Below are 27094 nucleotides of genomic sequence, written 5' to 3' on the forward strand. Positions count from 1 at the left end.
TTAGAACCGTTTAAATTAAAATACGTGGGGGGAGAAATTGCAGATGCCTTTGTAACCAGGCGGGATGCCGACATTGACTCCTGCCATATTGGGCAGGAGTTTAGCGCGGCGCTACGGCATTGCGCCCCGATCTCCTGCGTCCTGAGATCGTGACGTCATCGGCGTGCGCATCGCCCCGGACCCGAAATTGACTTCCGTCCCCTGCAGCGCCAGGCAAAAGCACCGACAGCTGCAAGAGGTGTGCATCGGGCGGCCGAGGCAAGTTTTAAAAAAAAAACATACCTTTCTTGTTGCTTTTTTTTCCGTGGGTTCCTGCCTGCGAGTTCGCCACTCCCTTGGTGGTCCAGGTAGGTCCCTTTTATATTGCAGAGCCTGCAGCGATGGCCCCTCCCTTTAAAAGGGAGCAAAGGGCCCTTTGAACGCAGCAGCGCTGCACGGCCTTGTGTGCAGTGCTGCCGAGATCTCCACCCTGTCTACAGCCGTTAGTGCTTGAAGAAAGAAGTGGAATGCTTGATTCAGCGCTCCACTTCCTTCTTGGAGCGCAAATGGCGGATTTTTAAAAAAAGTTTGAAATCTTTAGCGCCTGGCACTAACTTTTCAAACTAAGCACCCCTAACGGGGCAAAAGTGAATTTCTCCCCATAAGTATTTTACTTTAGTCTTACGATCAAAAACTCTATTTTAAATTGGATAATGATTTCTCTCCTCCCTTTCCTAGGGCACTGAGGCCAAATGTAGTCCCAGACCAAGAGATGAGAACCGATCAGCATCTTAACTATTTTATTGGAGAAATTAAAACAGACCAGATGGTTAAGATTTGAATTGCATATATAAAGCTACAACATCTTTACCTGAGCCACTCACGTTTCCCACTTTCAGTGTAGCATGCAATTGCAGTCAGTCAAGACTATGCAAAATCGAAGACAGCTAACTACTTACATGGAGTTGCTAATCTGTTGAACTTGTTGTGGTGTCAGTGCGAATGCGAAGCAAGTCTCCTGAAACCGCTGACCATTATCTGAAGCTTAAGAAGAAAGCAATCTTGAGTTTACAGTCAATACTAACTTTAAAATCTGGATATAGTCTGTGGCTTTGAATGAGACAAATGCAACATTTGGTGAGGCCAGTTAGTTCAGTCAGCTGCTGTAATCTCAATGGAATAATCTCTGGCTCGTAGAATAGTCTGCGTAATAACAATTGGCACACCGTGAACGGATTGTCAAAGCAGATTTATTGGCTGCAGGTTTGTCATTATTTGCATATCCAAAAACCTTTTCTCTTCGATGAGACAACTGTATTTGTAGATTTGTAAAATTGCTCCTCCTCTGCACCCCCAATGTGGTCAATGGGTTTATTTAGAACATTGGTACCGAAATACAATAGCAGAAATGTTCATTCTGTTCAAGACACTTCTTTTGGGATTCTCTTCAATGATGTCCTCAACTTGCATCCAACGCCGTATCAGTGGCAAAACCTGTGCTTTACCCTAGTACTGTACTACACAACTCAAAAGTCTCCCCAGATAATAATCCAAGTTTAGAAAGACTGCATTTGCAGGCAAATTGCCGGGCGTTCCACAGTTCTATTGAAAAGTAGGAACATTTTGTACACACTTCTTGTTATTAAGATTCCAGTGGGAAACGGAAATCAATGTCAGATAATTTTTCCACTCATTTGTAGGATGGCAGTTCCCATTATAGGAACAGTTTTTGCTGCACCACACGTTAATGAGCAGTGGACTTGGCAGTTGTCTACATAGATGGTCACAAGGGGCACAAAAGAGGGACAAAAACCGAATAATTCCGACACAAAATTAAAGCATATGGATTGTATCATTAAATAGCATAGCCGAAATATAGAATTTGGAATTCAATGCCAAAATATAGAATTACCCAGAAGACGTTTAAAAAAAAAAGTCCAAGGTTAATTATTACGGTTGATGTCATCAGAGTCCTTCAATTAAGTTGGTGACCTGCAAATTATTTTTTTTGTAGAGGGGTTGCAGAGGGCAAGGAGAGATGGGTGCATTTGTGTGTTCAAGGTCAACGTTGAAAAATAGAATACACAGAGGTTTGTCTTAGTCAATGCCAGCTTCAAGCTCTCCAAAGATGGCACAGGTTAGAGACAAGATCATTTTATTTGTTGCCCAAATGCAGAAGCGTGAGCTTTTCCATTTCAGCCATTCGTGTGACCAGGGTGAGATTGTCAAGTTTTTAGCAATTTATGTCCACTGGGAAGTTGGTGAAGACTGTTGCTGTACAACATTGAGCACGGTATTGGCTGCAATAGTGCATAAGGATTAAAAACCAGCTTCACTAGCAGAAAAGCTAATTCTAGTTTATTTAATACACGTTACAGATCTTAGCCATTTGCTTCTGCCAGGTATTCCGAGGGAGTAATCACACCATTCAATTCAAATACAGTATTTCAATTTAACATAAGTTATTTAAGTTTGCTCAGTGCCAATCACTTTTTGAAGGTATTTATCAGCCTCGTCAGATCAAGGAGTCCACCTAGAGCCTTCAGAGAGATATAGTCAGGCCAGGCTGCTTCAGGTGAGGGACAAAAAAAGAACCACCATGTAAAAATACATTATAATTTAGCGCAGTAGTCATGATTATTTATCGACTAGTCCCTCAAGTAAACAGCTAAGCTTAATAATTCTGCCGGCATTTATAGAATCATAGAATGGTTACAGCGCGGAAGACGGCAAGTCGAGCCCGTGCCAACTCTCAGTTAGTCCCACTCCCCCGCCCTTTCCCTGTAGCCCGGATATTTTTTTTTCCTTCAGATATTTATCCAACTCCCTTTTGAAAGATGAGATTGAGTCTGTCTCCACCACCTTTTCATGCAGTGCATTCCAGAACCCCACCACTCGCTGCGTAGAATTTTTTTTTCTTACATCATCTTTGGTTCTTTTGCCAATCACCTTAAATCTGTGTTCTCTGGTTCTCGCCCATTCGGTCAATGGGAACAGTTTCTCTATCTATTCTGTCGAGACCCCTCATGATTTTGAACACCTCTATCAAATCTTCTCTGCTCCAAGGAGGACAACCCCAGCTTCTCCAGTCCATCAGTGCAACTGAAGTCCCTTATTCAAAAGCAAAACACTGCTGGAACCTGAAATAAAACCAGAAAATCCTGGAAATTTCAGTGGGCCAGGCAGCATCTGTGGAGAGAGAAACAAGAGTTAACGTTTCAGGTCGAAGACCCTTCGTCAGAACTGGAAATAGTTCGAAATGTAACAGATTCTTAAGGAAATGCTGGGGCCCTAATTTTGGGGGGGGGGGGGGAAGGAAAGAATAAAAGGGAAGGTCAGTGATAGGGTAGAAGGCAGAAGAGATTTGAGACAAAAGGGATGATGGGCCAAAGTGAGATGGTAAAAAGCACGAGTTAGGAAACAAAAGGCGAGTCTAGATAGGGAGTGAATGGCAGAATGATCACCAGCTGCCACGGGAAAGAGAGAGAAACAAAATAAAAATAAAGAGGGGGAGGGTGGGTTGGTTGGTTAAGGGAACAAAATGTGGGCAGAGATTATAGTCTGAAATTGTTGAACTCGATGTCAAGTCTGGAAGGCTGTAAAGTGCCTAAATGAAAGATGAGGTGCTGTTCCTCGAGCTTGCGTTGAGCTTCATTGGAACAGTGTAGGAGGCCAAAGACAGAGAGGTCAGAGTGGGAGTGGAGCGGAGAATTAAAGTGACAGGCGAGCTGAAGCTCGGGGTCACCCTTGCAGACTGAACAGAGATGTTCTGCAAAGTGGTCACCCAATCTGCATTTGGTCTCCCCAATGTCGAGGAGACCACATCGTGAGCAGCGAATACCGTACACTTGTTTCCTAACATGTGCTATTACCATCTCAATTCGGCCCATCGTCCCCTTTGTCTCTAAAATCTCTCCTGTCTTCCACCCCATCACAGGTCTTCCCTTTTGTTCTTTACTCCCCTCCCCCTTTCAGGACCCCAGCACTTCCTTAAGAATCTGTTACATTTCCAACTATTGCCAGTTCTGATGAAGGGTCTTCGACCTGAAACGTTAACTCTTGTTTCTCTCTCCACAGATGCTGCCTGACCCACTGAGATTTCCAGCATTTTCTGTTTTTATTATTGAAGTGCCTCATTCCTGGAATCACTCTCGTAAATCTTCTCTGCATCCTCTCCAAGGCCTTCACATCCTTCCTAAAGTGCGGTGCCCAGAATTGGACACAGTACTCCAGTTGGGGCCAAACCAGTGTTTTATTTATTTACTTATTCTTTCACTGCTCAATAAATGTGTTTGGCAGGTTAATGGCTAGGTCAGTCTAGCATAGTATTATTCAAGTCAAGAAAGATCACGTAAGGGCACTAGGTATAACTAGCCAGTGGGAACCTCTCAATCCTGAAGTGAATTCATTAAAATACACAAGAATAAAGAAGTGACTACCAATGAATTGCTTGGCAGAAGCACATGTAAAGTCTCTCCCTTGTAATCACCATAAATCAGCATGGCAACCATGATTTTTCGTTGATGGCAACAAAATGATCTTTCCACTAGGGCTCCTCAAATATTAGTGGGAAAATGCACTGTTCAATGCAGCATTGAGCCACGCAACCCAAAAAATACCACTTCTAGTCCTGATATATTGACTTAGTCCCACATGAATGCCACTCACTGAAGCCTGCAGAAAAGTACTGATGTGGAAAAAGAATGTGATTGGGTTTAGTCGAGACCCCCTTTCCTTCAAATGATTAAACAACCCCAAGACGTGCAGTGTCCAGGTTCATTCACAAAAAGTTGCCACTTCAAAAGATAAGGGAGGGTTTCCAGCTTCTGGAATTGTTCACAAAGAATGACTCCCTCAGGAGAGATGGGGAGAAAAGTAAAGAATATCCCTAAAAAAGTGTTTACTGTAAAGTACACGTTTTTAAAAAAGTCTATTATGTAGAACTTAATTATGACTACCGAATTTCAATATCGATGATTGTCTTCTTCCACCATCCTGATTTGTGTTTGCTAACTCGTTTGGAATAGTGGGGAGAGAATTAGGCGGAATGCTGGTGTAAAACCCCTCCTCCCATTCAAGTTGCCAATCTGAGCATTGTCCTGTAGGGAAGTACTGAGTGGCAGTCAAGCACTTCTTCCCTGGGGGTGGGTGGCGGGGGGGGAGAAACAAGGGGACAGTTCCTTCCAGTGACTCTTGCACAACCAACGGATTTCCAGGAGCACACCACCAGACACCTGAAAACAGATCACCCATTTCCTCAGCTAAAGAGACATGCATTTATTAAAAAAATAAAACGTCCCCCATCACATCTGAGTTTCACACGATTCATTTTTTTTTGGAGTGTAGTTACATGGGGAAAATATAGATGTTATTTTGCAAACAATGAGAAAAATTCCCAGTTAATTTGCTTTTAACCATTTTGGCTGAGGAATGACCTTTGGCCAGGTCATCAGGACAATTGCCTGCTCCTTTTCGTAGGGTCATGGAACCTGTAACTTCTACCTACATCATGGGCACTTTGGCACTGATTTAATGGCTCATCTGTAGAACAGAACCTATGATGTAACACTCCTTGAGTACTGCATGGAGTGCCTGCTTAGTTTATACCTCCAAGTGCTAGAATGGGATTGGAAGCCACAATCTTCTATCTCCAAGGCAAAAGTGCTAACAATAGCAAGCTCACCACTACAAAATGTTTTTGATGGGGGTAGGAATAGAAACGTGAAGGTAATTTAGAGCAGGTATTACAATCACACCGAGCAGAAATCATTCTTTAGACAGTCTAAGATTTCTATACAGATTCCTGAAGCTAATGTTTGACCTTGCTTGAAATTTTAGGCATAATTTGTGAAGTTGCAAGAGAATGGCAGGCACCAGTCATGCCGGTTAAATAGAAAAGACCTTCTCGCAACTAAAGGAAATACTAAAGGCAGGACTCAGCATTTTATCAAACATCTTCATGATAAACTTAATTGTAACTGGAACTTATACCATAAGCTGAACACAGGTGCAAAAACACTCAGGCAACCTCTCACTCACAGGGGCTAGAATACCACTAATGTTTGAGAGATGGCATGTGCGAGAGCATCAGAAGGTCACCATTGGACTTTGATGGCTCTGGATTATTGCCCATCACTCAGTAAGGCACCGTTGGAGCTGTGTGCGCAGTTCTGGACACCCAATTATAGGAAGGATGTTAGAGCTACGGAAAGATTCTCTACAATAATGTCAAGAAATAAAGTTCATAGTTATGAAGGCTTGAAAAACTGATGCTTTTGTTTCCACTAGAACAGAGAAGATTAGAAAGGGCTCCAAGAAAGGTTGTCAAAATTATGAAAGGTTTTGAGAGGATAAATAGTGAAAGGTTGTTTCTCGAATCTGCAAATTCAGGATGATTGCTGGAAGAATGAAGCAGTAACTTAGACTAAGTTTATCCACACAGAACATTATTAGAACATGGAACACTTTACCACAAATGGCTACTGTGGCAGAAACGATACACATTATTTTTAAAGTATTTGGAAAGGAAAAACAGGGAAAAGAGCAGAGAAATGGAATTAGTGTAGACATCTCCAGTTGAACTAGCAGCTGTACAGGTACAATGAGCTGAATTGTGCGCTGTAATTCAAAAGTATGTTGGTGAGAATAATCATCAAAACCGCAAACCTTGGCATATTATAGAATTTCAAAACTATTAGGATTTTCTTATGGACTTTTAAAGTTGTGATAAGTCTGATTTTACCATTTATAAAAATGACTGTCACTTCCTAATCAAGTTGTAAATTGAGCTTGTGTTCAAGACTTAAATTGTAACCAGTGTACTTGAACAAATATTTAATACAATGAATATAAAGCCTTGATTTACAGTTTTCTCCTTAGTTAACAGGCAAAAAGGGTCCCAAAAATTAACCAATTTTATCTTTTCAGATGCCGACAGTCTGGCTGCATATTTCCAGCATTTTCTGGGTTTCTGTATTTAGTACATTCTTCAAACTGTGAATTATTTAAATTTATTGCAAAAAAAAATGCAAGTAAACTCAATGAGCATTTTAATTTGAAATCTCATGTTAACATTTTTACTGCATAACCCGCACTTCTAGTCCCTTGCCAAAGACAATAAGCAACCTGTGAAGCAATTTATTGTTTCACATATATGGCATAACACAAAGAACAGTCTGCAGCTTCGGGTTCCCAGAGGGACACTGACTCCACAACTCATTGGGAAAAGTCCGAGATGGAACCAAGATGGATATTAAATTCTGAACAAAATATACGACTGCATATTTTGGGAAGAAATGGCACAGTGAATAACACATGTCTGAGACCTTTCCCTCCCTCGAAGGCTCCGACAAGAAATTATTTTGGACAGCTCAACCCAGTTCCTAGTAGCCAAAGGTCCATAGCACAAAACAATCGCACCTCATCACTAACTAGCAATTTCAGAGAAGCCGCTAGATGGCTGGTATAGGAAATGGAAAAAATGCACAATGGTGGAGTAGTGGCTGGTCTTCGAGCTATTGGGATGGAGCAGATGCTTTTATCTACACATAGCGTCAGCTATGGCTCAATGGGTAGCACACTCGTCTGAGTTAGAAGGTTGTGGGTTCAGAGTCTGACAACAGACTTGAACACATAAATCTAGGCTGACGGTCCAGTGCAATACTGAGGGAGTGCTGCACTGTTGGAGGTGCCGTCTTTCAGATGAGTCTCTAAATCGAGGCCCTGTCTGCTCTCTCAGGTGGACGTAAAAGATCCCATGGCACTATTTTGAAGAGTAGGAGGGGAGTTATCCCCCGGTGTCCTGGCCAATATTTATCCTTCAATCAACACAGCAAAAACAGATTATCTGCTCATTATCACATTGCTGTTTGTGGGAGCTTGCTGTGCGCAAATCAGCTGCCACATTTCCCACATTACAACAGTGACAACACTCAAAGTACTCCATTGGCTGTAAAGCACTGAGATGTCCGGTGGTTGTGAAAAGGCGTTATATAAATGCAAGTCTTTCTTTTTAAAACTAACTTGATACTGGCTCTGAATGGCAACAATGGGAAAGCATTCCTTTCCCCAGTACAGATATCCCTCAGCTCAATAAGCACAATTCAAACCGCTACTACATTTTCACATACCCACATTCATTTCGAGTTTTCTTCTGATCAATCTAAAATTCTTAACCTCACACATCATATTCTTGTAACAAGAGCCCACTGAAATTTAGGCACAAGTTAATTTCCCTCCCATATCATCTCATTTAAACTTTCTGCTAAATTAGAAACATAACAATGACCAAATAAAATCCATTTTCAGGGTTCTGGGATAATGCAATTACTGTAAACATAAAAATATAGATATTGGGCTGGATTCTGCAGTAGAAGTAATGCGCTCACCGTTAATTACGTGGAATTCGGACAGCAACTTCCAGCGACCGCACGTGTGCAGTTAAACACGGAAATCCGTAATTTGTTGTCAGAGCTGCCGTGCTCCTCCAAAAGCTGCGCTATAAATGGTATCTTGCCGACTCTGAACAACGTGAAGTTGTTGTACTTAACAGAGATAGGAATTAAACTCGCCAGAAAAGGTTAGGGCTTGCCCATTCCAGTGTAAGTACCCTTTTAACAGCGCGGTAAGCCTTAATTACTGCCAAACAACCTTTCTGGTGCTGAAAATTAACATTTACAAGTGTGAAGTCTCATTCCTTCAGATTTTAATTATTGTTGGAGATGTAAAAAACTAAAAACATTTAAAGTTAAAAAAATACTTTTTCTTTGTCTCTTTTATATCTTCCTCATATCTTTGTACCTGCATCTTTCTTTCCCTCTCTTTATTTTGCTTTCTGACCCGATATGCTAACTGTCACTTCCTGTTTCAGACTCTGTGTTGCTCATTAACGATTCTTCAGTCTGGTTGGTTAAGGAGATAGATACAATTGATTACACTGTTCACACAGGTCACAGATGCTTTGTGAAGGACGTTGCACTTTTTGACTCTTTAATTTACAGTAAGTTCTAGTGCAAAATCCCATAGAAAGTCTATGTGCAAGTGTAATGAAGGGCTGCTGAGCAACATCCGGCCCATGGACTTGTTTTGCCACTATAGCCCAAAATGTCTGTTGTCAGAAGTAACTGTTGCATACTCAAGACTCTGTTATATCCTGCATTGTTTAGAAAAAACATTAACATAAACAGTTTTATCACTTTACTCTGCTTTGTGACACCCACAGGCTATTTGTTCCAAACTGCTTCCTCCCAATTGTTTCACTCCTCTTTCAAAGGCACCAATACTTGCTGGGATGGAATTCCATTGGCAGCTTTCTCGTATTTTGGACAAACTGCCATTCTTCATGTAGGATTCGGAACAATGAACATCAGGCTATTTGACTGAGGAAGCATCGCAATTCAACAGATTCTGTCCTCACCCTACATCCATACGTGCACTTTCCTTTCACTGTTGCTATATAGTTGACCAGAAGTATGAACGTTGACTCATATTCCCAAAAGTGTGGAAAATCGTGCCACGGTGCTTCAGAGTCGCACGGAAAACCACACCTGGGAGATGTATTTTTCCACAAAGCCAGTAGAGGAGCTATATGCTCTTTATTATATTGATCATTGATATTATTCAGTGAAGATTTATTGCCCAAGATGGTGGTCGTGGTCGATGAAAAGATGCAGTTTGTTTGGTCCCAATGGTCTCTTCCTGCCCAAGCAAGCATGCAGCCATTGAAGCTAATGCCCCTCACATTTGGCACTTCGATCCAAGGATATAAAATAGCAAATGTAAAAATAAAGGAGACAATCAAAGCTCATTTCTATACTGCCCTTTAGGCTCACTTGCAATCATGACTTTACAGCATTGATACACAGAAAGAGACCATTGGGACCAAACTAGCGACATCTTTTCATCGACCACTGCCACCATCCACCCATCCTATCCCTCATTCCTAGCTCACTCCAGAAATAGATTCAACTTTCTCAATTTTTTTTTGCCTATTTCAAAGTCTTTCCTGGTAACATATTCTACAATTTTGCTTATCCTTTGTGGAAAAATAATTCCATCTGACTTCTTAATTTCCTACTTTTTAAACTTTTATGTAATTGCGACTTACGCCACACAACAGCTCGAGGAGAATCAAACCCTTGCCACTCCCCTACCCCCAAGATACTCAAGAAAACAATATGGCAACAGTGCCAACCAACATGAACACGAGTCTGCAGGACTTCCTCTCTCCCCTTTCCTCATTCCCAGAAACCAAGACCAAACCAGTTATCTCAACCCCCTGATCCACATTGCTCCCAAGTCAAACAGTAATGCCAAGAATCCTGGATGTATCAATGCACTCCTTTTGCAAGCGTCGAACAATTGCTTCGTAAAATATATATGTCAGCCCTCTTGAGAATTCAAATTAAAAATATCTGCACTCTCCATAAGCATGAATGGTCATTAACAAGAGGGCCATTTCTTCAAACAAACCAACACAACCTCAGCATTGTATCTTATTTATACAATAAAAAAAGTAAAGAACACCTATATAAAGATTTTGTGGTCTGTTCAAAAGAAAATTAGGGCAAAGTGCTAAGTGTTTCTTTTACAGGGTGGAGTACACTGTAACTGAATCTTGTTTCCAAGACACCAGAAAGTCTTTAAACTATAGAGGAGGCCAACTTATTACTGCCCATCCTGGACAAGTTACACGTATCAAAATACACTTCTGCTGGGAAACCAGCTGTAGCCCATAAGTGAGGAGGATTAAATAACAGTTTATGTGAACGGATTTAGTTTCAGTATAAAACACCAAAATGTGAATTTTAAAAATCCTATTTTCTCCCATTAACTTTTAAATCGCTTTACCCCAATCCCCAGTTTTTTCAAATGCATTGAGGAGTTCGAATAAGTCTCCATAGATACCAGCAGCCTCTGGTTCCTCACCCAAGTGACCGCTCTTCATGCCCAAGACTGGAGAGTGTCAGCAGACCATTCGAGTGGAGTGCATCACTATCAGCCACAAGGTTCTCAGCCAACATCCACACACACATGCACTTTCCAGCAGCAATCTTCCGCTCTGCAAGGCTAGTGCAACACAAGGCACAGGCTTTTTACTCACTGGGTTGTTGAGGAGCTCTCATTTTCTCCCCCTCATAAGCTAAAGGATGACTCCTGCTGAAAAGAGCATGCGTGTGGATGGGGTTTTGTTCAACCTCCCATAGGAACAGGCGTAGGCTATTCAGCCATAGTTAAACAGCCTGCTGACATACATTGCGTGGAACTACAAATGGGGAATAGCCGTTGAGGTACCGAAGAGCAGCCAGTGTCCATATACCTTTGCCCCAGTATGTCAGCACCTTTGGAGGAAGAATATATTGGTCAGGGGAGGGATGGGTGGAGATAGGGAACCCTACCTATGCAACAAAATTGCACAACAGAATACACAAGTGTTTTGTTCAGATCTAAAATATGCATATCTAACATGAAAGCTATAATCACCAACACTTTTTTTTTACTTTAAGGTTATGCTTTCACACAAACAAAAACCTTTGCTATGAAGATGGCCTGTAAGAACTCAAAATTCTATCTCGATAGGTATTTGTTGTAAATATCAAAGTAGTTTCTTCAAGTGTTGAACAAGTTGGCAGGATTCCAAGCAGAAACATGGAGACAGAGTTTCAAGTTACTGCTGATGGCAACATACTTTGCAATCTACCCATCCGCTATAAATAACTCGGGCGTTTACTATCTTAACTCTTAAGACTCATGGTAATCAGCAGTGCCATGTTCCCAGAGAACAGCATCCTTGAGGTGCACTTGTGACTTCTGTTCTATCTCAAAATCTGACTGCAAATGAATTAAATGCAGCAAGGAGGCACATGGCTACACTCAAAAACTGAGGCAAGTGCCTCTATACATTATGGGCCCAAGTTTCCACATGATTCACGCCTGATTTTTAGGAGCAACTGGTGGAGAACGGACTATTTTAGAAATCGCAATTCTCCATATTTTTTTTTCTGCAGTTCTAGTCAGGTAGAACAGTTCTACTTTAGAACAAAATTTTTTCTTCAAAAGGGGGCGTGTCCGGCCACTGACGCCCGATTTGAAAGTTTCCACAGTGAAAATGTACTCCAAACTAAAAGTAGAATGGAGTCAGTGAAGATTTTTCTGGAACTGAAAAAACCTGTTCTACACATTAAAAAATCAGGCGCAGGTTACAAATTAGGCATCCAGAACAAGGTGGGGGGGAGGCGGGGGGGGGGGGGGGGGCAAGGGAACTCATTAAATTCAACAATAAATCCTTATTTATACTTATACAAATATTATACAAATAAATCCAACCTGAATAAACATTTATAAGCAAAGAAAAGATTAAATAAACCATCTTCCTACCTGTGTGAAAGTGCTTCAGGCAGCTCAGCGATGCTTTAAGGACAGGAACAATGGGACTTGCCCAGTCGCTGAATTCAACGGCTGAAATTATGCCCTCTCTGAGCAGCAGCCTGTCCAATTCACTTTCAATTTTCTCACGCATCACATATGGCACCGCTCTGGCTTTGTGGTGCACTGGTCTGGTGTCCGGAGTGATGCGTATCACTACTTTGGTGCCCTTGAACGTTCCGACACCGGGTTGAAACAGTGACCCGAATTTTTGTAGGACCTGTGAGCATGAACTTCGCTCCACAGATGAAATGGCTTGCACATCCCCCCATTTCCAATTCATCTCGGCTAGCCAACTCCTCCCCAAGAGCTCGGGGCCATTTCCTGGGACTATCCAGAGTGGCAGCCGGTTCTGTGATCCATTATGTGTTACCACCAAGTTTGCACTGCCTAGCACTGGGATGATCTCTTTGGTGTACGTCCGTAGCTGCGTGTCAACGCGTTCCAGTTTGGGCCTGCTAGCTCTGTGTGGCCATAGTCTCTCAAATTGTTGGGCGCTCATAAGTGACTGGCTAGTTATGCACACCAGGATGCCATTCAATAAAACTATCATCATGATGGGTGGCATTTTAGTGTATGAGCTGTGGACGTCAGCCACGTGAACCCGCTGAACTTCAGCATCCTTGGCTTTTCCCCAGGCATCATCCTGCATTGCAGACCCCTCGTCTGGTTCCTCTGTCTCGCAGATTAGCTTCGCCACAGCCTTTTTGCACATCCTGGCCAAGTGTCCACTGACGTTACAAATCCTACAGGTATATTGCTGGAAACTGCAGCTTTTCGCTGTATGTCTACCCCTGCACTTCCAGCATGAGCTGAGATTGTTGTTAACAAAAGGACTGTTAACAGGCATTCCTCTCTGATTGCCCATTTGGTTGTTTCTAAGCACTCTGATGGTGGGTGTTAATGGTCCCATCGCAGGACGCATTGTTCCGCGTGATGGCGTGAATTGCCGATCCCCTTTCCATTGTCCCTGTTGTGGGCCCACCCTAGAGTCTGTTGCTGCCGGGGCGGTTTCGAAATGCCCTTGCCTGCCTGCGGGGTCCCTAGCCATGTTCACAGTGTGAACTCCCTGGTCCATCGCCACGTTGGGACCAGGGCTGTGTGCGTAAATTAGCTTGGTCTCCTCTTCCCCTGCCATGAAGGTCTAAGCTATTAACACCACCCCTTCTAAAGTCAAGTCCTTGGCCTCTATGAGCTTCCTGAAAATCCTGGCATGATTAATGCCCTCAATGAAAAAGTCCCTTAACATCTCCCCCTGCAGGCGTCTGTTAACTTACAGAGACCGACCAAGTGCCGAAGGTCCGCAACGAAGTCCGAGATGTATTGCCCCTCCCGACGCCGGTGTGTGTAGAACCGGTGCCGGGCCATGTGTATGCTACTCGCCGGCTTGAGATGCTCACTGATCAGCTGGCTGAGCTCTTCAAAGGACTTGTTCGCTGGCTTTTGGGGTGCGAGCAGGTCTTTCATCAGCGCATACGTCTGTGGTCCGCAGCTGGTCAGTAGATGTGCCCTCCGCTTGTCAGCTGCTGTCACTCCCAGCCAGTCTTTCGTGACAAAGCTCTGCTGGAGTCTTTCCACAAAGTCGTCCCAGTCCTCACCCACACAGTAGCATTCCTCTGTGCTATCGGTGGCCATCTTCGTGGTTCGGTAATTCCCGTTTCTCGTCGCCAAATGTGGTGTCCCTGCACCGTACTACAAACTCACACGAGGCATGTACTGCAGACACAGTCACTACGTGACCTTAACCTTTATTTCCAGGACCAAGGAATGCTGACCCTGGGTGGGACCTCCCCTTTTATACCTGGAAACCCAGGTGAGGAGTGTCTCCCACAAGTTCACCCCCTGTGGTCAGGGTGTACATTTCTAGGGTATAAGGACAGTGTACAGGAGTTGCATGAAGGTTACAGTTACATGAAGATTACCGTTGCATGATGGTTACATACATGACAGCCCTCATCTCCATTCCCATAAATCCAAGGGATGCAGACTTGAAAGTTTATGGTGTACAACTGGTTTAGCCATTCGTTGTCAGATCTGGTTGGACCACATAAAGCACTCAGGTCGTGCTCTCCTCTCCTAAAACTGTTCATTATTCCAGGATTATCCTGGAATGCAAAGATAACCCTCAGCTACTCTTTTCCATTACAAGCCATCTTCTTAAACTCCCGTCACCTCCAGCCTCACCTCCAACAAGTAAAAAAGGAAGGAGAGAGAAAACAGGGAATTATAGACCGGTCAGCCTGACATCGGTAGTGTGTAAAATGATGGAATCAATTATTAAGGATGTCATAGCAGCGCATTTGGAAAGAGGTGACATGATAGGTCCAAGTCAGCATGGATCTGTGAAAGGGAAATCATGCATGACAAATCTTCTGGAATTTTTTGAGGATGTTTCCAGTAGAGTGGACAAGGGAGAACCAGTTGATGTGGTGTATTTGGACTTTTAGAAGGCTTTCGACAAGGTCCCACACAAGAGATTAATGTGCAAGGTTAAAGCACATGGGTTTGTGGGGTAGTGTGCTGACGTGGATTGAGAACTGGTTGGCAGACAGGAAGTAAAGAGTTCGAGTAAATGGTACTTTTCAGAATGGCAGGCAGTGACTAGTGGGGTAGCGCAAGGTTCTGTGCTGGGGCCCCAGCTGTTTACATTGTACATTAATGATTTAGACGAGGAGATCAAATGTAGTATCTCCAAATTTGCAGATGACACTAAGTTGGGTGGCAGTGTGAGCTGCGAGGAGGATGCTATGAGGCTGCAGAGTGACTTGGCTAGGTTAGGTGAGTGGGCAAATGCATCGCAGATAAAATATAATGTGGATAAATGTGAGGTTATCCACTTTGGTGGTAAAAACAGAGAGACAGACTATTATCTGAATGGTGACAGATTAGGAAAAGGGGAGGTGTAACGAGACCTGGGTGTCATGGTACATCAGTCATTGAAGGTTGGCATGCAGGTACAGCAGGCGGTTAAGAAAGCAAATGGCATGTTGGCCTTCATAGCGAGGGGATTTGAGTACAGGGGCAGGGAGGTGCTACTACAGTTGTACAGGGCCTTGGTGAGGCCACACCTGGAGTATTGTGTACAGTTTTGGTCTCCTAACTTGAGGAAGGGCATTCTTGCTATTGAGGGAGTGCATCGAAGGTTCACCACACTGATTCCTGGGATGGCAGGACTGACATATCAAGAAGGACTGGATCAACTGGGCTTGTATTCACTGGAGTTCAGACGAATGAGAGGGGATCTCATAGAAACGTTTAAAATTCTGACGGGTTTAGACAGGTTAGATGCAGGAAGAATGTTCCCAATGTTCGGGAAGTCCAGAACCAGGGGTCACAGTCTAAGGATAAGGGGGAAGCCATTTAGGATCGAGATGAGGAGAAACTTCTTCACCCAGAGAGTGGTGAACCTGTGGAATTCTCTACCACAGAAAGTTGTTGAGGTCAATTCACTAAATATATTCAAAAAGGAGTTAGATGTAGTCCTTACTACTAGAGGGATCAATGGGTATGGCGAGAAAGCAGGAATGGGGTACTGAAGTTGCATGTTCAGCCATGAACTCATTGAATGGCGGTGCAGGCTCGAAGGGCCGAATGGCCTACTCCTGCACCTATTTTCTATGTTTCTATGTTCCCGCGAACGGGGGAAGAGGGAGGGGCAGGCAGTAACGAGGCAGCAAACAGCTTTCCACTTGAGGTGGAAGCCTTAGTCAGCTCAGCGATGTTCCCGCGAACGAGGGAGGGGGGGGAGGGAGGGGAGGGAGGGAGGGGAGAGGAGGAGGTGGGGGGAGGGAGGGGGGGAGGAGGGGGGGGAGGAGGGAGGGGAGGAGGGGGGGAGGGAGGGGGGGAGGGAGGGGGGGAGGGAGGGGGGGAGGGAGGGGGGGAGGGAGGGGAGGAGGGGGGGGAGAGGGGAGAGGGAGAGGAGGGGAGAGGGAGAGGAGGGGAGAGGGAGAGGAGGGGAGAGGGGGAGGGAGGGAGGGAGGGAGGGAGGGAGGGAGGGGGAGGGAGGGAGGGAGGGAAGGGGGAGGGGGGGAGGGAAGGGGGAGGGGGGGAGGGGAAGGGGGAGGGGGGGAGGGAAGGGGGAGGGGGGAGGGGAAGGGGGAGGGGGGGAGGGGAGGGGAGGGGAGGGGGAGGGGGAGGGGGAAGGGGAGAGAGGGAGGGGCAGGCAATGTTTTTTTCACACTGCGCGTGCGCGAACGCTCCAACGCGCAGCGTTGCCGGCAGGGAAAACAACTAATTTAAAGAGTACCCGCCCCCTCCCACTTACAAAATCGGCGCGAGTGTAGGCTCCACCCCCCAGCACGCCGCGCCAGACAGACAAGGAGCTGCAGAACGCTCGAGAATCGCGATTTTTTTTTAGGCGCCGTTTTAGGCGCGAAAAACGGGCGCCCAGCTCGGAGGAGCACCCATTTTTTTTCTTGTGGAAACTTGGGCCCTATAAAACTACAAATATCAAAAACATACTAAAAGGCTGCAGTGGAAAAAATACGCATTTTTAATTCACAAAATCAAAAGTGCCCTCTCTCCAAACAGGGAAAACAGTACACAATTGGTATAGCCTTGAATACAAGCACTGCACCACTACAAGACCGAACAATTTCATACAAGACTCCAACTGCACTCAGTACATTCCAATTGATTTGGACTGATGCAAAGGTTTATATAGTTCAAAAAAATGTAAACACATCTACTAGAGTGCCCGTTTCCAGTAAACTTTGAAGTACAGTTAAATATAGATAGCACTCTCAAGGCATGGGAGCTGAATTCCTAAACTGCAATGGAAAGTAACAAGCAAACTAAATATAGCAAACTGGTTAATTTATACTACGCGATAGCTAAAGATACCAATGTTGAAACAATACTATGATCTCGTCTCAATTGTTGTGAAAAGTGGGAAAGGAGGGTGGTGGAAGGATAAAATAAAGTGTAAAAGCCAGGAACTTCAACTCTTAGCAAGCTAGTTTTGGAAGAGGGTTTGTGGCTGGGGCCGAAAGCAGATGTATAGAATTTGGAAAAGTGCACCTCAAGAAAAGAGTCAGCAATTGGTTCCATATTTTCTAAGTTTACAATGAAACATTAGCGATGGTCATGACTACAAAAAAAGTGCTTACTAACATATGAAAACGAATGTACAAGAAGCCAGTGTCCAGTCAACTCTAATAAAGGCACAGCAGGAGACTGCATCGTTTTACAATGTGGTGTTGTTAGGCATCAATTAGGAAAACAGAATAAACAACATTGAAACAATGACTAAGTGGCCTGTATGGTTACTGGCAAGAGTGTAATAGGTAAGTACATAGGTAATAGGTATGTACGCCATGCAACAAACTCCATACCTGGAAAGGTTGGGAAAAATTGAAGCTCATTGGGACTGCTATGTCTGTAATGTACTTATGAATGACTCCACAGGCAATGTGTTATACTCAAATTGTAGTGACCGTAATCCTTTATTTGTAACTCATAATTAGAACTGAGTGAAGCAGCCGCATGGTGGCTACCCTTTTATATAGCCCCTGCCACCAGGGCAGGAAACCCTGGTTTCCACCAGTTGCACCCGCTAGTGGTGCCAGCATAGTATACACACAGTGTAAACCTTATTGACAGTACATCAGGTAAACAAGTCTCCATCTTATGCAACTATACAGTGACTACACAGAGAGTATATCTATAGTCTGCATATGGAATAGGGACTGTGTACAATAAGCACTGAATGGTGGAGTGACGAGCAGTTAGCTATGACAGATGGCAAAGGTAAGGCATCTATGATTGTCCTAGTTGTGATGGCTGAATTATATTGATTATGCAACTTCCCAGCTTACATGAACTTTTTACATTTTGGCATCCAACATTACAAGCCATAACCCTCCAGATTAAAATTAAAATATATGCAGTTCCATCCTTAGTTATTTCCAAAATGTAATTGTAAATGGGCATTAAATTTAGCATGGTCACAAAGACTATTAACTTGTATTTATATAGCCCCTTTATTTATATAGCCCATAGCAAAATATCCCACGGGATTCAGAGATGTAATCAAAAATGACATACATGCTGAGCCAAAGGAGGAGATATTGGGAGGAATGACCATTAGCTTGGTTAAAGAGATGGGTTATAAGGAGGGTCTTAAGGGAGGAAAGGGAGATGGAGGGGTTTCGGGAGGGAATTTCAGAGTTTGAGGCCTAGGCAGCTGAAAGCACAGCCACCAATGGGTGAGGGGAGGGAGAGAAGGATGCACAACTGGCCTGTCAGAGGAATGGAGAGTTTGGGGTGGTAAGGTTCGAGGATTTGAGGTAGGGAGGAGCAAGGCCATGAAGGGATTTAAATACAAGGGTGAAAATGTTCAATTTAAGGCACGGGGAAAACCGAATATATTTAACGCAAGACCCATTGTATGTCAGTGAGGACAGGGCTGACAGACGAGTGGGACATGGTATAGGATAGGGGCAGCAAAGTTTTGGATGAGCTGAAAGTTACGAGGCTGGAGAATGAGAGGCACGCCAAGAGAACACTGGAATAGTCGAGCCTGAAAGTGAAAAAGACAAGGTTGAAGATTTCAGCAGGTACGGACGGGCACAAGTATGCAATGTTACAGCAATAATGTAGCTGGTTTCTATAAAGCAGGCAATGTGGGGTCTGAAGCACAGCTCAGGGTCAGAGCATGGACGGTATAAACACTGGCTCAGCCAGAGACAATGGCCGGCGAGGGGGAAGGAATCAGTGGCAATGGTATGGAGTTTGTGTCAGGGGCCAAAGTTTTCCCAGTGTTTAAGTGTAGGAAACGGCTCACCAAGGACAGGATATCGGACAAAGGGTAATGGTTGAATATTTGTGTGACTGGAAGGATGTTTCCAGTGGGGTTCCGCAGGGCTCAGTACTGGGTCCCTTGCTTTTTGTGGTATACATCAATGATCTTGATTTGAATATAGGGAGTATGATTAAGAAGTTTGCAGACGACACTAAAATTGGCTGTGTGGTTGATAATGAAGAGGAAAGTAATGGACTGCAGGAGGATATCAACCTACTGGTCAGGTGGGCAGAAGAGTGGCAAATGGAATTTAATTCAGAGAAGTGGGAGGTAATGCACTTGGGGAGGGCTAATAAGGAAAGAATACACACATTAAATGGTAGGCCACTTAGAAGTGTAGATGAACAAAGGGACCTTGGTGTGCTTGCCCACAGATCTCTGAGCAGGACAGGTGGATAAGGTGGTTAAGAAGGCATACGGAATGCTTGCCTTTACTGGCCGAGGCATAGAATACAACAGCAGGGAGGTTATACTTAAATTGTATAATATTCTGGTTGGGCCACAGCTGGAATGCTGCATGCCGTATTATAGGAAGGACGTGATTGCACTAGAGAGGGCGCAGAGGAAATTTACTAGAATGCTGCCTGAAATGGAGAATCTTAGCTATGAGGACAGATTGGATAGGCTGGGTTTGTTCTCATTGGAACAGAGGAGGCTAAGAGACCTCCTCATTGAGGCATATAAAGTTTTGAGGGGCCTAGATATAGTGGAGAGCAAGAGCCTATTTCCCTTGGTGGAAGGGTCAATTAAGAGGGGGCATAGTTTTAAGGTGGTTGGTGGAAGGTTCAGAGGGGATTTGAAGGGAAGCTTCATGTCGAGGGTTGTGGGGGTCTGGAACTCACTGCCTGGAAGAGTGGTGGATGCAGAAACCCTCACCACATTTAAAAGATGTGCGGATCAGCACTTGAAGTGCCGTAACCTGCAGGGTTACGGACCTAGAGCTGGTAAGTGGGATTAGACTGGATAACCTCTTGTTGGCTGCTGCAGATACGAGGGACTAGTTTCGATCGCCTGGATGGATCGGAGAGGAATTTTCCCAGATTTTCTTCCCTAATTGGCCTGGGTTTTTATTTGATTTTTTGCTTCTCCCAGGATATTGCATGGCTCCGGTTGGGGTAGAGTGTAGAATGTTGCGGTGCAAGGGATGTCGCAGTTGTGTGGGGCAGACTGGTTGGGCCAGATGCTCTTTAACTTTCCACCATTGTTCATAGGTTTATATGTAACCTTCAGGGCTGCTGACCGAGAGCCGCGCAGCTTTGTCAGCCGGCGCGGACACAATGGGCCGAAATGGCCTCCTTCTGCGCTGTAGATGTCTATGTTTCTAAGTAGTCTCACAACATAGAGGCAGCGAAGGGGCTGAGACAGATGGTCACGAGGAAGAGCTGGGGTGTCTTGAGCGTACATGTACAAGCTGACTCCATGTTTTCAAATGATGTTGCCATGGAGCAGCATGTAGATGAGTAAAAGGAGAAGGCTACAGATAGATGCTTGGGAGACTCTGGAGGTAACAGTGTAGGAGCTGGAAGAGAAGCCTTTGCTGGAAATGCTCTGCCTATGATCAGGTAAGTAAGAGCGGAACAAAGCGAAAGCAGTCTCACTGAGCTTGACAACAGTGCAGGATGGTGTAGTTAACCATATCAGCGACTATAGAAGAGCCAAGGAAGAAGAATTCACCGAGGGTCGGTTATGGCAGTTTTAGGGACATGGCAGGAGCAAATACCCGATTAGAGCAATTTAAAATGGAGTTGCAGGAAAGAGGACACGCTCAATGAATCTGAACACAAAAGGGAAATTGGAAATGGGAGCGAGAGTTTGCAAGGACAGAGGGGTCTAGGGCATTTTTTTTTTTTAAATAAAGGAGGATGGAGTGATGCAGCCATTTTGAAAGGGAGGGTTTAGTACTCAAGGACAGAGAATCATTTACAATGTCAGTTATCATGAAGGCCGCCAGGAAGGGAAGTTGGGGAGTCAGCAGTTTGACGGATAGCAATCCTCAGTGAATTTTTTGAAGCAATAAGAGAATAGGCAAGGGCAATACGGTAGATGTAATATATCTAGATTTCCAAAAGACCTTTGATAAGATACCACATAATAGACTGATGAGTAAGGTCAGAGCATGTAGAGTCAGGGGACAAGTAGCAAATGGATAGAAAGCTGGCTCAAAGACAGAAAGCAGAGAGTGGGCTGAAGGGTAGCTATTTAGAGTGGCAGAAGATGGGAAGTGGGGGTCACACAAGGATGAGCTGAGACCACTGTTGTTCACAATTTATATGAACAATTTAGACCTTGGAATCAAAAGCACAATTTCTAAATCTGCGGACGACACCAAATTGGGAGGGACTGAGGAGGACTGTAATAAATTACAAGACGACATTAATAAACCAGCATATAATTGGCAAATGAATTTCAACATAGATAAGTGAGAGGCATTACATTTTGGTAAGAAAAATAAGGTGGTTGCATATTACCGGTACTTGGAAAAGAAAAATCTAAATGTGGTAGAAGGAGTACAAATACACAAATCACTAAAAAACTGACAGGTCAATAATGCCATAACAAAAGCAAACCAAGCACTAGAGTTTATTTCTAAAGGGATGGAATTGAAAAGTAGAGAAGTTATGTTAAACCTGTATAGAACCCTGGTTAAACCACATTTGGACAAAAAGATGAACAGGCTTGGTCTCTTTTCTATTGAAAAAGGAAGGTTGAGGGGTGACCTAATAGAAGTATTTAAAATTATGAAAGTTTGAGGGGTTGTGTTTCCATTTGTGGAGAAGAGTAAAACTAGGGGCCATCAGTATAAGATAGTTACCAAGAAATCAAATGGGGAATTCAGAAAAAGAAACTTCCTTCACCCAGAGAGTGGTGAGAATGTGGAACTTGCTACCACAGGGAGTAGTTGAAGCAAACAGTATCGATGCATTTAAGGGGAAGCTAGATAAGCATATGAGGGAGAAAAAATAGCGGGTTATGCTGAGAATTAGATGATGAAGGATAGGAGGAGGCTCGAGTGGAGTATAAACGCCATGTGGTCTGGTTGGGTTGAATGGCCTGTTTGTGTGCTGTATATTCTATGTAATTCTATGGATAGGTTCATCAAGGTAACATGGTGTCTCCAAACCACTGTTTTTTTATCAGGCAGCAAGACAATTAAAAAACCTGTAAACCAGCTGATGGATGTCTGAACGTAAGTTATTGTTTATGCTCTCAACCCAAGTCATGAGCAGGACCCTAACCACTTCCAGGGGTACAAAATAATAGTAAAAATGGTAAAAATAGAACTCCATTGTGGTGTGTTGGCTTTTAAAAAAGCTAGTAGCAGATTTAAATAAGGAACTTTACTATTCCGAGATAGAAATATTGCAAAAAGTGCTCCTAATATTTTGACAGGCATTGTAAGATAGCCATAATCAGAGTGCAATATAGATGTATGCTCTGTCTTGGTCGGACCTGGGGATGGGATGGGAAGGGAAGAGAAGAATATGCATGAAGTAGCAAACTAAATTGAAAGATATTTCACAAACCAGTAGAATGTAAATTCTAAACAAAAATTCTTGATGGCCATAGTGTGTTCAACACATGCACTCACTAGACATTACATCATCACCATCTTCTAAAATTAGGCAAGTGGAAACGAGACATGGAAATCTTCCAAATCTTCCAATATTCTGGTACAGCAAAGGAGCCAGAATGACTACTAAATGTTAGATAACCATTGAGGCGTATGAATTTATCAGTTTTTTTTTTATCGTACCACTTATTCTACATAACCTTTATAAAAAAACACAACTGCACACCTAACCCAAAAGCAAGTTTGTGTAAACATCTCTAATTGCTCAAGTATTACAAAATATTGTGTAAGCATATTACAAAAATGTACCAAATTGTGAAAGGCAAACATTGCCCAACAATATGGTACTGAAAAGCCATTAAAATAAATGGAAAAGTCAACTCGCCAACAGAAGATCAAACGAGCCCTGGGAATAAATGACAAGCTAACGTATTAATTCCTGAATCTTTAAGTGCTTGCAACCATTGAATCCAAGCCATCTCTCCCTTTGAGCTGATGGACAACATGGAGGAGTTTTGTTTGGGAGTGGCTGCAGATAGGGGGGTCTATTGTGGTCATGGTAAGCTTACTGTGTCAGATTGCCTAATGCATCGAAAATTCTCATCCGTTATTCACTTTCTTCTCCCCCGCACCCCCCCCCCCCATCCACTTTCTTCTCGCTCGCCCCCCACCCCCGCCCGCCCCCATCCACTTTCTTCTCTCCCCCCTCCCCACCCCATCCACTTTCTTCTCTCCCCCCTCCCCCCCCATCCACTTTCTTCTCTCCCCCCTCCATCCACTTTCTTCTCTCCCCCCTCCTCCCTCCCCACCCCCCCCCATCCACTTTCTTCTCTCTCTCTCTCTCTCTCTCTCTCTCCCCCCCCCCATCCACTTTCTTCTCTCTCTCTCTTCCCTCCCTCCCCCCCCCCCCCCCAAAAGTCTGAACAAAAGCCATGGCTTCTGATATTGTCCCATATAACAGTGTTCCATTCTTTCGACAAGAGTCAGCGCACTCTTCAAAACAATGTGACGAGTCCAAAGAAAATGGAAGTTGCAGGCCCAGCTCCCAGGTTGCAAAAGCATCACGTCACACTTCTTCCCCAAACAGCCAAGTGATTCAATTCAATGTATAATTAGCATGATAAAAGAAAAATTAGCATCAAAATAAGCATCAAAATTGGTAATTGTTCTAGGTGCAAACATAAAAGTGTAGCTGTAGAATTAAATTAATCACTTCCTTCAACATACAGTTTCTGTTGGAGAAACTATTGTGGCAACAGAGTAAAGACAGAATGGTTATGATGAACACTCACTCGTATCTTGAAATAAATAAATCTGACTGACGATTTCAAGGAATTTCATTTCAGCCATTCGTAAAACAAGTCATGATCGATACAACTTAAATTTAGGTAAAACTTAAAGTATTCGCAAATAAAATAAAATTGGTTTATTAAGTTGTGTTTTTTATTTTCACCACAAACACTACAGTGATGGCAAAAGAACAAGCCTATTTTGGGTGTTTGTTTCTTACCTAGACTAGTTGGTTTGATCAGCTCATCAAGAATGTCATAAAAAGGCAGTTTCTGCAGTTTTACATCCGGGTGGACAGGATGGAGCGATGATGTCAGGTGTGGCAGGTCTAGTTCGTGTTTAGGTCCCAACAGAGAAACAGCAAGCAGCGGAGATGTTGTTGCATGTCCATCATAGGAGAGCTGTGGGATAGCAGATGGCGACAGTGGGGTAGTCATGGAAGCTGACGTTGTATGGACAGAAGAAAGGGTCAAGTCGGTGGGGGCCACAATCTTCTGTGGGAATCTCCGCCTATATAGTTCCTTAATTTTCATCTGAACAGCTGGGCTGCAGCCAGCTTTCAACAAATGCAGTGCCTTTGTCAGGAGTTCGTGTTTACGACCGTGTTTATTCCGTCCAGCATAGCCCAATAACACTTGGAGCTCCGATACTCTAAGGCTCATAACCATTTGCTTTAAAGAAGAGGGGGGGGGGGGAAAAAGGAAAAAAAAAATAGAAAATCATTAATCGGAAAATACTCTGTCTCGTGATGGATTAATGCAATGTTCATACATCCATGGGGGTCTGCACTACAAAAACATAAATTACACCTCATGCATTCCATCATAAATCAATTCAATATTTCAAATTAGTACTGAGTCCAAGCAAGGGTTAATGCATTAACTAGCACCCAATACCTTAAAACCATCCTAATCTGCAGCAGCAAGCAACCTCGTTTAAATAAAGAATTTTCAAAATTGAATTAAAAGTTCAGTCTTTCTTGGGTTTTACAGTTACAGTACATTACAGTTCACTTCACAAGATATTTGCAGATGTAACTACTAAGAGTCTTCATCGGAGATGAAGATAGGCCGTTAGCCAATTTGACCTCGCTCTTCCAGAATACTAACCGACCATATCCTCATTTAGCTTGCATCAGCACATTATCGGAGAGTGCCTCTGTTTCAATTCAAATATTAATATTGAAATCTTGGTTATAATGAGAATGTGTAAAAGGGTTGCGAAAGTGGTAGATGACTAAAGAAGGTGGCAAAAGGATGGAGATAGGGAATCAAGGGAAAATAGCTAAAGAAATGGTCAAGATACAGACAACTGCAGAATCAACAGAAAAAAAAGGGGTTACCAAGAGTTGAAGTTGAGGTTCGACACGGGTCAAAGGCAGCACAAAGAAAGCAATTCTAGATAGGAAGGGAAAAGTAATAGCTTCTACTGATAAGGAGGAAGAGAAACTAATTGGGTTCTTTACTGATAAGGGAAGACAGTGTAGCAAAGCTATAACTAACCTACCTGACACCAGCCCTAATTGGGAGACTTTCTTGCCTGCCATTGGACGTACTCCGGGGGGGGGGGGGGGGGGGGGGGAGGCAGAAAGGGATTGGATAGACCAAGTGCTAATCAAATGTGTTCTGTTTTGAAAATGTATATCTACTGTGCTTTTCGCACTGAAAAGGGGCTTGTCCAGGGGAAGGTAAACAGGCTCTGATTGAGAGTGTTCCTTTGTCTTGACAAGTCCCGGCCGGAGAATCTTCAATAAAGGTCCTTTACAGAAAAGGCAAGGTGTTCGTGAGTCAGTGCATTCGCTGAAACAGATTGAGGGAAAAATAATCCATATTCACATTTGGTCAGAAGTGGGATCTCAACGGACGGCTGCTGAAAGCTTGCGAATTAAGAGCCAGACTAGCCTTGCACGAGACGGGAGGAAAGTGGCCACTGGAGTGAGTACCCTTTAAAATACCACTTCAGTTTCCTTCAGTTCCAAAAGTCTGAGGAAAGTTTGGCCACTCGCTGGTTCTCAGGTAGCGTCTGAACGAGATCCAGGTCAATCTGACGAATACCTTTTAACTTAGGAAATAAGTGTCCAAATCAGGTACGACGTCGACTTTGTATATCACTTAGTCCATCTAGGCGCTGATTGGACTTAAATCGCGCGGTGACGCGAACTGCGCGGCGACGCAGAGGGATAGGGAAATAGATAATCGCTCGGCGACGCGGAGGAATAGGGAAATAGATACTCGCGCGGCGACGTGGAGGGATAGGGAAATAGACAATCGCGTGGCGACGCAAATAGGAAAACCGCGGGGCCACGCGGAAGAAAAGGGAAATTGTGTAAAACTAAATCGCGTGGCGACGCGAGGAATTGTGTAAGGATAAAATTGGGCAATCATGGATCCAAAAATAGAGCCGGCCAAAGAAAAAATTATTAATTAATAAGCTTTGTTGAATGAAGAGAGACTTTTGTGATGGTCTGTTTTTGAATGAGAGTACTTGTGTGATTTTTTGACTGCGGAATGGATTTTTATCTTTTCATGTTTTTTAAAAGCCTGTTTGGAGAGGTGATGCAGCTGTCTATTAATTTAGGCTCCTCGCACTTCTCCAAACAGAGTGAAAGTTTTTTTTCAACCCTTTGTAGTGTTGTCCTGTATGTGGGAAGTTTTAAGACATTTTAAGTTAGGAACGCAGGTGTCGATATATTCGGATGATAAGTTACGGAGCTAGGAAATGCACAAAGGATAGGTTTGTTGAGTAAAAGATAAAAAATACATGGTCCCGGTGGTTGAAAAAAAAAAGAATTTATTTGACACGCTCACTTACTTGTCGAAAGAAAACATGCAATGATTGATTACATTGGGTTGAAAGACATAAATTTAGTCTAGGAATGAGATAAAGAATGCCTTTTTAAAAAAAAAGCTTCTAGCTCAAAAAAAAAGTTTTAAATAAAGATTGAAATTACAAAATTTGAATTGGGATTTTGAGATATTAAGAGAAGGCACAGCAAAATACTGAGGTGGATTCAAAAAAAAAAATATTAA

The 27094-nt window shown here is 43.5% G+C and overlaps 1 protein-coding gene across 8 annotated transcripts in view; it reads right to left on the reverse strand.

Moving 5' to 3' along the window:
• The window catches only part of pias1b (protein inhibitor of activated STAT, 1b), a 174693-nt gene that overhangs the window by 44220 nt on the left and 103379 nt on the right, over positions 1-27094 (reverse strand). For all 8 annotated transcript variants that reach the window (XM_070858513.1, XM_070858514.1, XM_070858516.1 and 5 more), the window contains 2 exons: positions 24286-24736; positions 939-1023 (listed from right to left, as the gene is read on the reverse strand). In XM_070858513.1, coding sequence (XP_070714614.1) covers positions 939-1023; positions 24286-24736 — 536 coding nt within the window. The remainder of the gene's footprint in view (positions 1-938; positions 1024-24285; positions 24737-27094) is intronic.

This window comes from Pristiophorus japonicus, chromosome 17, assembly GCF_044704955.1.
Source record: "Pristiophorus japonicus isolate sPriJap1 chromosome 17, sPriJap1.hap1, whole genome shotgun sequence".
NCBI lineage: Eukaryota > Metazoa > Chordata > Chondrichthyes > Pristiophoridae > Pristiophorus > Pristiophorus japonicus.